This window comes from Heterocephalus glaber, unplaced genomic scaffold, assembly GCF_053883595.1.
Source record: "Heterocephalus glaber isolate CG9 unplaced genomic scaffold, H.glaber_assembly_v1.0 deba00001613, whole genome shotgun sequence".
NCBI lineage: Eukaryota > Metazoa > Chordata > Mammalia > Rodentia > Bathyergidae > Heterocephalus > Heterocephalus glaber.
Genome location: NW_028258384.1, coordinates 21,339,189 through 21,352,899, shown reverse-complemented (window position 1 = coordinate 21,352,899; position 13,711 = coordinate 21,339,189). Strand labels below are relative to the sequence as shown.

The 13,711-nt window shown below is 33.4% G+C and overlaps 1 protein-coding gene across 7 annotated transcripts in view; it reads right to left on the bottom strand.

The window, feature by feature from the left end:
• The window catches only part of Diaph2 (diaphanous related formin 2), a 979,330-nt gene that overhangs the window by 884,042 nt on the left and 81,577 nt on the right, over nucleotides 1-13,711 (bottom strand). For 5 of the 7 annotated variants that reach the window (XM_087196779.1, XM_021247648.2, XM_087196782.1 and 2 more), the window contains one exon: nucleotides 8,905-8,925. The exons of the other annotated variants lie outside the window; for them this stretch is intronic. In XM_087196779.1, the coding sequence (XP_087052905.1) occupies nucleotides 8,905-8,925 (21 nt within the window). The remainder of the gene's footprint in view (nucleotides 1-8,904; nucleotides 8,926-13,711) is intronic. 7 annotated transcript variants of the gene reach the window in all.

Below are 13,711 nucleotides of genomic sequence, written 5' to 3'. Positions count from 1 at the left end.
CTGATTCTACACACAGAGAAATATTCTCAATAGAAAACTATACATAATCACAACCAAAACACAGAGCTAATAAGTTTGCGATACAGATTTCTATGTGAAAAGTATGTCATCCTTTGTCTTTTAATATCAGGATATATTCCAAGACATAACTACCTCATACTCATAAACATTAATACAATCAATTTGTAAAACATGTCCAAACATAATTTCAGTGTTTCATGCTGTCTTTTAAACATTTCCAAATGCTCAAGGTAAGATAACTTGGTAATATTTTAAAATCTACATTATCTTAGCATTCCTTAAACAATGAATTTAACCTAGCATTATGAAAAAATATAAGAAATTATTGCAAAATGAATGTAGATTTAAATAATAAAATCTTTCAAAACATATACAGATCCCCTTATCCAAAACAAGAATAATATATATGTTAGCTCACAGTGGTAAAATATTAGGAAATGAGAAAGTAGCTACTCATTGCATCTAATGAATATGAAATTAGAAAAGATCAAAATTGGTACTTAGTGTGTGCTATTTTTAAAAGATCACTTATTATAGTCCATCATTAAATAGTCTCAGATCTTATTTTCATCTGATCACCAAATGCATTTTATATACACTAGTTAAAAATAACGGCATTCATTTTTTTCTGATTGAATTTAGATTAACAAAACTGTCAGAACTATAAAACTAAATATTTTACAGTAGCAACTATCCTAAAATTTCTAAACACATAAGAAAAAAACAATCAAGTTGGAGTGTAAGAAAGTTATGTTTTACCAGGAAACTTCTCCAAACTCCAATAATCAATGTTTTGTCTCCCCCTTCTGGACTATGCAATTATAAAAAAGAAAAAAAAAACTCGGCAAAATAAGATTTAATCTTTTTTTCACAGGACAAACAACTGCCCTGACACGGGTGTCATATTACATGAAGTAACCATTAAGATACTATTCTATTAATAAACTAACAAAACCTGAATTTAATAGTAACAGCTAAATATTTCACAAAACATACTGCTATATTAAAAGTCTATTATACGTAGCTTATATCAGTAACATTTAAATTTACAACTTTGAAACTAGCCATTACCTTAAACTTTTTTTTTTTTTTTTTTGGTACCGGGGATCGACCTCAGGTCCTTGCACTTGCGCAGCAGAAGGTGAAACCACTGAGTTAAATCCCCAGCCCCAGCTTAAACTTTTAACAGGAAATTACTCTCTGTGTTACCTTCTTCACCAGGCTCTTGAGGACCTGCACGCTACTCAATTAGTATCAACAATTCTCATGCCCTGATTAGGGCACCGAAGCACACATTTGTAACCAATTTTTCACTATGCTAAGGCTATCTTGTTAACTGAAGTTATTCATAAACACTGCAAGAGCTACAAGTGTGACCTTTGAATTATGTAATATGGCTTATCTGAAAAAACAGTACTATAGGCTACCAAAATGAATAGTTCTTCACTGAGTACACTAAGTCATCTAGTCATATAGCCTCTGTTATCCTCTAAAGACCTTCAAGCTTCAATTTATAAACAGGCAAAAGTTATTCAAATGATAAAGAATATATTCTCAGCAGTATAGAGTAAATTTGAAATAGTAAAAATAGTAGTTTGAAACAGAGAACACATTATAAAATCACAAAGCTGTAAGAGCTAGAAGCAAAAATGTTCTTGCATGGTGAAATTTTATGATCTTAAGACACTTCTGTTTGATTTACATGTCAAGGCGAACTCCAAACTTGGTCTTACTCTTGACTCCCATATGAATGCTCAAGCCATTTTAGTCACCCATGCTAGAAATTTCAGTCATTATTGATTCATACGTCTCTTCTGCCCTTTTTAATCATTTTCTGAGGCTGATATATTCTACTTCCACCTCTCTCAGCTCTACCCTCCATTTAGTTCCTACTAACCTCACTCCAATTCAGGTTCTTATTAAACTACTGCAACTGCCAATCCCCAGTTTCATCTCCCTTACCTAATCTCTACCCTCTCCAATTTCCACTGCTACATTAATCTTCCCCAAATACACATCAGATTCTACCATTCCACAGCTCAAAACCTCCCACGGCTCCTCAGTGACTATTAAGGTCACAACTCCTAGGCATATTTCTCCCAAAATTACTTCAACCTAACTTTCAAATTTACAACCCATTAATGATTCTAACGTGTGTTTAGTCTCGTTTATTGGCTCTTGGGTTTGGTTATTAAATACCCTCATACTTTGTCTTGTTCATCCCACTCCACCCACACTACATAAACACTCATGACTCAAGGCCTTTGCATTTGACATTCTCTCTACCTGCAGAGATTTCCCTCCAGATATTTGCATGTCTCTCTCCATTCAAATATCATTTGCTCACCTATTTAAAATAGCATAAGCCTGGGACAGGGATTTAGCTCAGTGGTTCTGCGGCCTGCCTTGCAAGCGCAAGGTTCTGAGTTTGATCCCCAGTACCAAAAAATAAATAAATTAATTAAATTAAATAGCATAAGCCTGCTCATTCTGTGCTTTCTCATTTAGCCTTTTTTTTTTAATAGCACTTAACACTTCCTGTCATTACACTTGCTGTTTTATTGCCTGTTACCTCAATTAGGCTGTTAGTGCCAGGAAGACTGCAGCTACATGGCTTATCATTCTAGCACCATGAATAGCACCTGACATGTAATAAGTATCTAGAAATGTTTTGTTCAAGGAAGAAAGGAAACTGTGTTAAGAGACTTAAAAGATCACGTGAATGAAAAAGTGGTGAACCAAGGATTCAAATTCAGGTCTTTCTGAAGCCAAAACACTTTCCCAAAAAGTCCCTACTGTTGCTCTAGTCACTTAAGTATTTATGTTACTGCACTGAATTATCTAATATTTAATACTATAACTGTATTTTCCAACTATCATGTATAAGTATGTCAATTTTTACCTTTTTTCACAGAAGAATTCTTACTTTTCCATCTGTGGATAAATTATTTTGGCTTCCAATGAAATAAAATCAATCATTGTAGCTGTTTTCTAAATCTGTCTTATGCAATGTGTCACTAAATAACAAAAGCAACTTATTTTGGTTCACAAAGTTCTACAACAATTGTTTAAAACTAGCAGCCATTGAAAAATTCATTTTATTCTATCTCTACCCTACTCTAAAGTCTCTTCGCTAGTTTTAGATACTTAGAAGATATTTTATCATTTTCCTTCATAGGTGGTATCTATACAAAACCCTAAACTATTTTGTTAAATCTTTAAAATAACCTTGTCAATACTAACTTGAGATTTCATATGAATTTTTTAAAACTGTTTTCTCAAAGCCCAGCAATAATTCACACTAAACAACACATGCTTCCAATAAAAAAGTAAAACATTCTTATTCTAACACCCAGCTGCATCTCTCATCATTCTTGACTCAGAACAAATCCTATTTCTACCCATAAACCTTCAAATAGCACATCTTGAATAAATAGGGGAAAAAAAGTAGCTCACTCATAGTCTTATCTCATTTTCTGGTGTTGCTTTATGAGTTATGTCTTTCATAACAAGTATTTTGCAGTATTCACTACGTTTGACAAAAATAGTTGGATCTACTATTACAAAGGTTATTTATATATTAAATATGTTAAATACAAACAGTACACTTCAAAACTATCCTGAATTCAATATTGTTGTTTTCATTTTATCAATAAGGAGATAAAGTTCAGAGGGATTATGAAAATTATCCAAGATTGGACAGCTAGTATACAGCAGAGTAAGAATCTGAACCAAAGTCGATTTGTCTCTGAACCTGTGGCCTGTACTAAAATTTGTATTCCTATGTAGAAACTATACTGTGGACATAAAGTCATAGGATAATAGGGACTATCATTAAAAGAAATAAATTCCTATAAAATAAAAATGTTATAAAAGAAGTCCTTGAGGGTGAAGTGACAGGAACTGTAAGGCAAAGTAGAAAGTGATTCCATAAGAAAGTTAAAAATAAAGTGCTATAGGAGAAAATGGGAGGAAGGATTTAAAATCAGGATCAGGATAGGCTTCATTGAAGAGCTTTAGACTATGCGCAGAATGTTAACAAAGAAAAGAAAATATTCTATATATAAAAAAAAGATTTAATAAGCAAGGTTAGAAGCAACACTGCCTGAGGGAGGGGGTAGTTATGTTCAGAAAACTGGCAATTTTCTAGCTTGACTTTTACAGTAAAATGCATAAAGATGAATAGCACAAAGTAAGGCTGATGGTAGCTCAAAATCAGGAGGGCCTCAGGCTGGAGATTTAGCTCAGTGATGCCACCACCTGGCTCACAAGCACAAGGTCCCGAGTTCAATCTCTGGTACCAAAAAAAAAAAAAAAAAAATCAGGAGGCCCTCAAATGCCTCTATTTCTGCTCCTCATCAGCATCAGATAAACAGAAGAATGAACTGTACAGTCCAAGTTCATTACATAGTCCATCATTCTAATTTCAATCTGAATCTTACTCATTTTTTGACTAATGCTGGTAATCTCTAGGTAACTACAATACTTAAAATGTGTTATTCTAGAACTTCTTCTCTGAAACACCTTTATGAAATTCCTACTTGCCTTTTTTATCAATGAACAAGCACCTTCAATCTTTTGAAGATTAAACTCTTTTGAACCTGACTTTTACCAGGGCAATTTTATATAGTTTTTCTTTCATTTCTCTGTCTAGGCACATTTTTTGTAACCAACAAAAAATCTCCTTTAAGGCATCACATGAACTCTACAACTAAGCCCTCATAATTTCATCTAGAACAGTGAGTGTGAACCTTTTAGAGATGAGTGCCCAACTGCAACCCGAAGCCCACTTATTTATCACCAAGTGCCAACACTGCAATTAAACCTGGGTACAGAGGTTTTAGTTTAGAAAAACCAACTTATATATTAACATGTTTTGTCTTAAAAGAAAAACACAATAACAGAGCTTTATTGAAAGGTGAAAGTTTGCATTTGCTTTGCTTTTGTGTATTGTTATTCAATGCTCAGCTGCTGGGAAGACGCTGGGGAGACTTGGCTAGCATGCCAACAGAGAGGGCTCTGCATGCCGGCTGCAGTACACATGCCATAGGTTCGTCACCACTGCTCTAGAAGCTGATTACCATAGTTTCCTCCATTTGTGACAGGATTTGCAAAAGCTCAAATGTGAAAAGCAGATCACAGATAAGACAATAGGTATAAAGTAGTTTACCTCATGGATCTATCATAACACCTATCTCATACTGTCCTTCACAACACTCTCAGAAGCATGTATGTGAACCATATAGAACCTGCTGTTCTCTGACTTTGAAACCTTTACCACAACACACCTTTGGGCCCTATCTTTGTTCTGTTTATCTGTCTTCTTCCCCATTAGAAGGCAGAAACTGTGTTCATTTGTTAAAAAAAAGACATAATTTATTATAATAAGATACATTAAATATGATAATAGAAGTATATATGTAGTGCTATGGGAAGGAAGGAGTTATCTAGGACAGTTTCTCCAAAGACTGATATGAAGCTTAATCTTGATGGACACTTAGGAACTTGCTGGGCACACTAAAGAAGAAAAAGGCATTCTAGCTCAACGACAACATATGCTTGATTTAGAGGTACTGTATTAAACAATAGTCTCTTAAGGAATTGCCAAGTGTTTCTGTATGAATAGGGGACTAGAATGAAGCTGGAGATAACTTTTTAAAAGGAGGAAAAGATGAGATTACAAAGAACAATTGGGAACCATTTGAAGGTTTTGAGGAGGGAAAGAACGATCTCTGGTAATCATGTAGAACATAAATGAGTGGGGTATGAGGCTGAAGAGAGTTTTAGAGAGTTAGGTAATCACAGATGTGTTAAATGATTAGAGATTGAAGGAAGTTAACAGTGTGGGTAACTAGGGGAGAGAGCTGAAAGCTAATTAGGAAAAATCAAAATTTAATAACTGATTGGATATGGAGGAATTAATATTTTACTGGCTTCTAGAACAGTCAAGTAATCCAGGCATGGTGGCACACTCCTGTAATCCCACCATTTGAGAAGCTGATGCAGGAGGATCACCTTGAGTTTGAGGCCAAGCTGGGCTACACAGTGAGTTCAAGGTCAGCCTGCATTACAAAACAAGATCTTCTTGTCTCAAAAAGCAACAACAACAAAATTTGAATAGTCAAATAGATTACTTATGTTGGTGGGACTAGAAATACAGGCCAGCTCCAACCCACACCAAAATAAGTTCAAGGTTCCTTTATCTTCCCAAACTTCCTTATTCAACCCTAACCATACTCTCCCTGCTTCTAGCCTCAAGTTTACTATTTGTCATCACAGTCTCACTTCAAATTCTCTAGGCAACCTCCCTAACAAGTTTCTCTATATCCCAACCCAGTAGAATAACACCTAGTTTAAAGACTGATACCTTCTGAGAAATACACTGTTAGATGATTTTATCATTGGGGGAACATCAGAATATGCATTCACAAACCTACATAATACAGCCTACTACACCCTAGACTACATGGTATGACCTATTATTGTTCTTATGCTACAAACCTGTACAGCTTGTTACTGCACTCAATACCATAGGTAACTGGGAAGCAATGTGTAATATTTGTGTATCTAAATATATCTGAACAAAGAAAAGGTACAATAAAAATACTAGGTGATATGAATTTTTCCACTGCATTATCATCTTATGGGATCACCATCATTTTACCAAAATGTTATGTGGTGCATGACTATATTTCTCAATGTGTGCTCTTCAAACTACTTTTAAGAATCTCCTGTGGAGGTCCGGGCATGTAGCTCAGCAGTGCAGTACTTGCCTAGCAAGCTCAGGGCCAAGTTTGCTTTCTGGTACCAAAAAAAAAAAAACAAACTCCTGTTGACTAAATAAAAATACAATGGCTTTTTTTGGTTTTTTTGAGACAGGGTCTCACTACATAGTTCAGGCTGGCCTTGAGCTATGTAGCACAGGCTGGCCTCAAACTCATCTTGATCCTCCTGCCTCAGCCTCTCAAATGCTGGGATTATAGGCATGTGCCACTATGCTCAGTTCAAAAGTACAAATATCTTAGGGCCAGGGATTTAGCTCTGGTTCTGCCGCCTGCCCCACAAGCACAAGGACCAGAGTTCGATCCCCAATACCAAAAAAAAAAGAAGTACAAATATCTTGACGATATATTTCATACCTCATAAATCACAATCCTGGAGTGAGACATAATTTGCATTTTCATGTCCTGCCAAGTCTGAACTATTACCATAATCCAGCCTACACACTTATCAAATGTGTTTCTTAAACCCTGCTTTTATTATATCACTATGTTGCTGCTCAGTTTTCTTTCTATTTTTTTTTTAAGGTATTAAGGATTGAACTCAGGGACTTCATACTGAGCTACATTCCCATAAATCCCCAGCCTTTTTCTTATTTTTTGAGACAGGTTCTTGCTAAGTTGCCCAGGTGAGACTTGAACTTGAGATTCTTCTGCCTCAGTCCTCTAAATGCTAAGATTACAGATCACTGCACCTACTTGCTCAAACTAATTTCAGATCTTCTATCTGAACTTCATGAGCCTGTTTCAACTTGATCTTTTAAATCTTTGCAATATACATTCTTTGTTCCAACAAGATCATCCTCATCTTTCATTTCCCTCTTCCCCACCCCACACATAGTTTAGCTCTCTCTCCAGGCCTTTGCAATTAATATTACTTCCAAAACCTGAGACTTCTCCAGTTTTCTCCCTAGTGAAATCCCAGCATCATAATAAAGTATTTCTGGAAGCCTACCTTAAGTCCTAGCATTAACTACTCCAACCCTACTTCTGACTCCTACCTATGAATTCCTACAAAATTTATAGGCAGCATATGAACTAAAGTTCTTATCTAACTTTTACTTTCTAGTCATTAATGTACATAACACAATTCTTAGCATATAATAACCACTTAAATAAATATTTAGTGATTTTTTAAAACTATCCCAAAAGGTTGATGGTTTTTTTATCCCCTGTAGATGTCATGAATTTTTAAAAGGGGGAGGAGGAGGAAGAAATTATATTTTAAACAAAAAATAATTCTCAGGGACGGGGATTTAGCTCAGTGGTTTCACTGCCTGCTGCTTAAGCGCAAGGACCCGAGTTCAATCCCCGGTACCAAAAAAAGTAATAATAATTATCAAATATATTCACTATTCTAGATATCTCAGTACTCATCCTACCTTGTTCTCTGAATAAAGAATGCTTATTCAAGAAAGCAAACTATTTACAAATAGCTCTCCATCATGATATAGGTCACTTTTGGGTTATTATGCAATAGGGTATCATATAGTTACAGCACTAAATATAGTGCCTTGAGCATAAAAAGCTTTAAATGACAGCAACAGAAAGAACTTGAAAAGATAACTTAAACCATTCATTTCCATTTATCCATTTAGTAATTAAACCCTAGAGAAATATGAATTGCCCAAATATGGAGTAAATTAATAGCACCTGACAAAATAAAATACACAGGCCTCCTGAATGCACGGCAAGGGTCATTTCCATGATACTATGTGCTCAGTGATAGCAAAATCAAAGTGACATCTTAATAAGAAGTCCTGTGAACATGAACTAATATTTTAGGAGTCCCTCTGTACAATACTAAAACACTGAGGAACAATAAACAATTTCATCAGAATCATATAGACTGAAAAAAATAATTCCATAAAAAGATAAAATTTTCTATGAAAATATACAGGCACATTCTACTTTAAAAACATTTACCAAAACTATAAGAAAAGTACTTACCAGAGCTACATTCCAACACCTCAACCAAACATTCACCTCATTGCCTTAGTAAAATAGAAACCAAAAGAAGAACCAAACATACAAAAAACAAGCAATACCCATAATTCCCAAAAGTACAAGTTTTCTAAGAGTAAAACACATCTTTTGTACTTACCATAACTTTACTTCCAACTATCTGCATGCAGTGGTCAACGAAGAGTGATTATGGTGTAAAAAAAAACAAACAGCAAAAATATTAGTAATCAGAAGCTATTCACAGACGTTGTGTTTAGTAAATTAGTAAACAGCTCACCCTATATATAATTTTAATACTTTGTATCTAGAGGCTAAAACAAATATATCAATATTAATATCTATCATATTTCAAAAATACGTTAAGTCTCAAAAATAAGAATTCCCAAATAAAAGGTAATTACTGTATGAGAATATTTTCTTTTTGTTTGTTTGTTTTTTGTTTTTGTTTTGTTTTGTTTTTGGTACCAGGGATTGAACTTGGGTCCTTGAACTTGCAAAGCAAGCAGCGGAACCACTGAGCTAAATCCCCGGCCCTATATGAGAATATTTTCAAATGTCCTGTAATGGCTTCTCATATAGTGCAATTTAAGTATCGAGTTTTGCAAAGTGAATTGCAATCTAGCATCAGATATTTTATCAGTTCACAGCTCCTCAAAAAACTGTCAATAGAAAATTGATTTTTTTTCCAAATATTGCTTTTTTTCTTTCCTCGTTCTGACAAGTATATTATCTAGGTTGAAACAAGTTATTTTAAAATATAAATGTTGCATTTAAAGTCATACATTAAATTCAAGAGTGAACTTTAAGTTGAAAAATTATATTTTTTACTGTTATAAACTTAAAAGTCTATAATATTGTCTCATACTTGAAAATTATAAAGATAAATTGTTTATTATTCTAGTTTTCCTAGATAACCCTAGCATTTCTATTATAAAATCAGAATTTTCAATATAATGTGAAGACAAAGAAGCAGTTTATAGCTAACCATGCACATATTCAAAAGGAGGAAATAGTTCAAAAACTTCAACTTTCCTAATAGACAAGTAAGAGAGAAAAGAATTTCTGAGAGGAAGAATTGTGTTTAGGAAAGCAAGAAGTAAATTCACAATCCTATACATAATTTTATGCCAAAATCCAATAAGTCAAATCACTGTTATCAGATTCCTACACATGAATATCAAGCTCTGTCCAAAAAGACATAATTCACAAACTAAAACCATTAATCTGGTAGCAGCTTTTATCAAGATATGCTCCATTTTTTGGCCAATACTTTAAAAATAAAATCAAATTTCCTGAAACACTAGTAAAAATCCTAAGTCCAACAAGATATCATAAGATGCAAAAAGATAATAACAGTCTCTAAGTAAATTACTTCAGAGGAATCAATAAATCTCCAAATAGAGATGCAGGTTTCTTAAATATTCATTCCACAGACTATTTACAGGCAGTAATTATTTAGTAGAATGAAAGCTTCTTTGGTTCTAATAACAGTCTTCTGATTGAGAGATATGCTATTGACCTAAATTATTCCCTCCCACCAAAAAAGACAGAGGTAGTATTTGTCCCTTATGTATTTAACATAAACATGTGACTATAAAAAAGAATGTGAGCCTGTCTTAACAATTAAGGCAAATCTATACTCAGTGAAACAATCCCAAAATTTGGCCCATTTAATGATTCACTTGGATTGCAAAATGACTGCATTTAGCTAAAGCACATAGAACAGTAGATAGACTGATTAGACAAGAGAAGCTAACATTTCATCATATCCAGATCATACCTGGAAAAACCTGAGAAAGAAGTTTCTGCTAAAAAGCAAAACCATAATAAATACACACATGCCACACACACACACACACACACGTACTATAACTTTTAACTATTTGTCATACAGGTACCTCTAGCAAATCTGTAGATGTAGTTGGTAACACTATTTTAAATTATTTCCTATTGAGTTTTTTAAATAAATGACATCTTTTAATTAGTTCATATTTTCAAACAACATATTCTAAAATCTCAAATTCAAAAACTGATTTAAATTATTTCTCAATATTCTAATAAGTACGTTCGCATTTGGCAAACCAGTGAGGACTTTCATGACTAACTTTTCTTCATCAATGTCTATATATATTGTTAAGTGCATCAAGATCCTCTCTAAATCACCAACACATCATGTTTCAGGATTATAACTTGATAGGATGACTTTTACAATATCAATAAAGCTTATTTTTTCATTTCTGAAAATATGTGCTAGTTTTTTTTTTTTAAATATTGACTCTTCCAGGTTATCTGTAGTTAAATGATCCACAAACACCAACAACTTTTAAATCAGGTCTGTAACCACATCTCCTACTATGAGCAAGAGGAGTCCATCTTATGGAAGATAAATGCAGAGAGGAGATTCTTTTCCACCTGCCTAGAGTTTATCCATCAATGACAGAGTTGCCCAAGCTACATTTTTTTACTTTAACATTCACACAACTTTATCTATTATGGCATTTTAACAAGAAAAAAATCAAGCACTAGTTTTTATTATTATTTTGTGATTCCCTAATCTTCTCTTATCCCATGCTAATTTTAGCAAAGTTAATTTACAACAAAAGACTCGTGTATACTTTAGAAACAAGTTTTGATCATGTATCTGTGTATTGCCTTATCTTACTTTCATGTGCTTAACCAGAAACTCAGGAGCATGATGGACATTTATCACTGAGCTCACATTTTGTTTGTTTTGTTTTAGAGCCCATATGCAAATGACTAAAGCAGGTGGCTAAAAGGGGAAATGTTCAATTTATGTTTAAATTCTCAAATGTTTTGCATGTGACTGTAAAACATTTTTCCTCTACCTCTCACCCTTGTTTCTACTTCAAGATGAAAAATTTTGACTACCTATAATGAATTTTCATAAAGTAAATTACCATCATCTGCTTTAAATGAGAAAACATTTTTAATGAGCATATTAATATAATGAAAAAGAGTAAACAAGTACACATATCTAAAGCCTAATGAATGACAGATAGCAGGGTGGGAAGTGTGGTTATAAATCGGTAAAGGGCCATACATTTGGTACTAATTGATGCAAATTTTATTGTCTTGAACATGAAGAGATCAAAGGATCAGATATGCTTTGCACTGAATGTTATACCTCTCACCTTTAAAAGGTAATTACATACACAGTTTATAGTTTTAATGATAGAAAACAATGCTAATTAATGTCTTCCCAAGGTAAGGAAGCTTCAAAAAATGCTTGATTTTTTCCATCAAAATGCATGGTCCATAAAAAATAATAGCAAAAGAAGTACAATCTTAGATCTTTTCTGAGCTAGGTATGGCACACCTATAATCTCAGTACTTGAGAAGCTAAGGCAGGAGGATCACAATTTTAAGGCCAGCCTGAGCTACATGGTGAGACACTGTCTCAAACAACAACAACAGAAAAGGACTCATGAATGTGCTATGCATATATGAGGTGCTCATAAGCAAACTCAATGAGACAAATAAGAATCATATACTACTCAGTAGTACTGAATTTGGGGCTAATGCCTTAACCATAAAATTTTCATGTCTTTAAAGAAATATTCCATTTTCATCTTTTGAATAAAGCAGTTCAAATGACTTATCTAATATTTAAACAAATTTTTGCATTTTAATCTGACATATAAGTATATAGCTTAATGTATACATTTCTTTAATCAGATGAAGAGAAAAAAGCATGAAAATAAGTTCTGCATATAATCTAGTAATAATCAAAAGGTCAAGAAAGAAAACCATTACGTAATCTTCATTATAGTTAGTTCCACTTACACAAACAACAACAAATGAGCTAGAGACACAAAATCATCATTAAAAAAGACCACATGATTAGTCATGTATCATTATCTGTACTTTGCATTCACATTTAGTTATATAGATTCAGTGTACTTGTTTTCATGTATTTGAAAAGTAACACTGAATCCATAGCTTGCATTTCCTAAAGCATTTTGCTGTGAACAATAACTTCATTCAAAAATGAGAAGAGATTCATAAGAATTTCAAAGTAAAACCCTATGCATCACCTAATTCTATTGAAAATGATGCTCATGGCAAATTTCACTTATCACTTGAAACATATTTCTGCTCTTGGATACAGAAGCAAATTAAAAAAACATGCTGTTGCTCTGCTCTGGCAGAGCTGCAATGTGTTATGTTTAAATAGTTCAGCATTCAGATTTAGCTTCTCTAAAGTATGATATACAATCAACACAATCTCAAAATTCAGTAATTGCTACCAGAATTACTGTACTGGAATAATATTAATAAGATAGCCAAATAACTCCAAAATATATTTTTCCAATAAAAAGATGTTTTCTTCACTGGTCAAGTGTTTAAATTTAAAATGTTTGTTTTAAATATGTGTTGTGTATCCACACACGCACACACATATATACACCTACACATAAAATCGCTGTGTGTATACACACACACATACATACACACAGTGATTTTACAAACTCTTGATATGAAAAGCTCTTTACAGAAATGCAAAAGATGCATTTTGCCATTTCAAAAATGCATTTTTTTCTTACAATAAAATCAAATCTGAAAACTATTTTTGGAACCACTTTAGGAAATGAACAAAGCAAAATACTCTATTATAAACAGTATGTTTTTCCTGTTGATAAGTCCTCTCAATGAACCCTACTTTCAAGTCTAAGACTCACAGATTTGATTAAAGTATATATTAAGTGTTTTCCTTCATATTAAATAAAGCTGCCCAATGTCAATTATGAGGTAGCTTACACAGCTCCCGTTTCATAAAATGAAAAAAAAAAATCAGCATACTTAAAGACACTGCTAAAAATTACATGTAAGCAGGCACTGCACATGTAGCTTTAATGTAAATCTAATTAAAGGCCAAGTATGCCATGTTTATATCTTCTCTTGAAAAATCTGAAGTTTCCATCCAA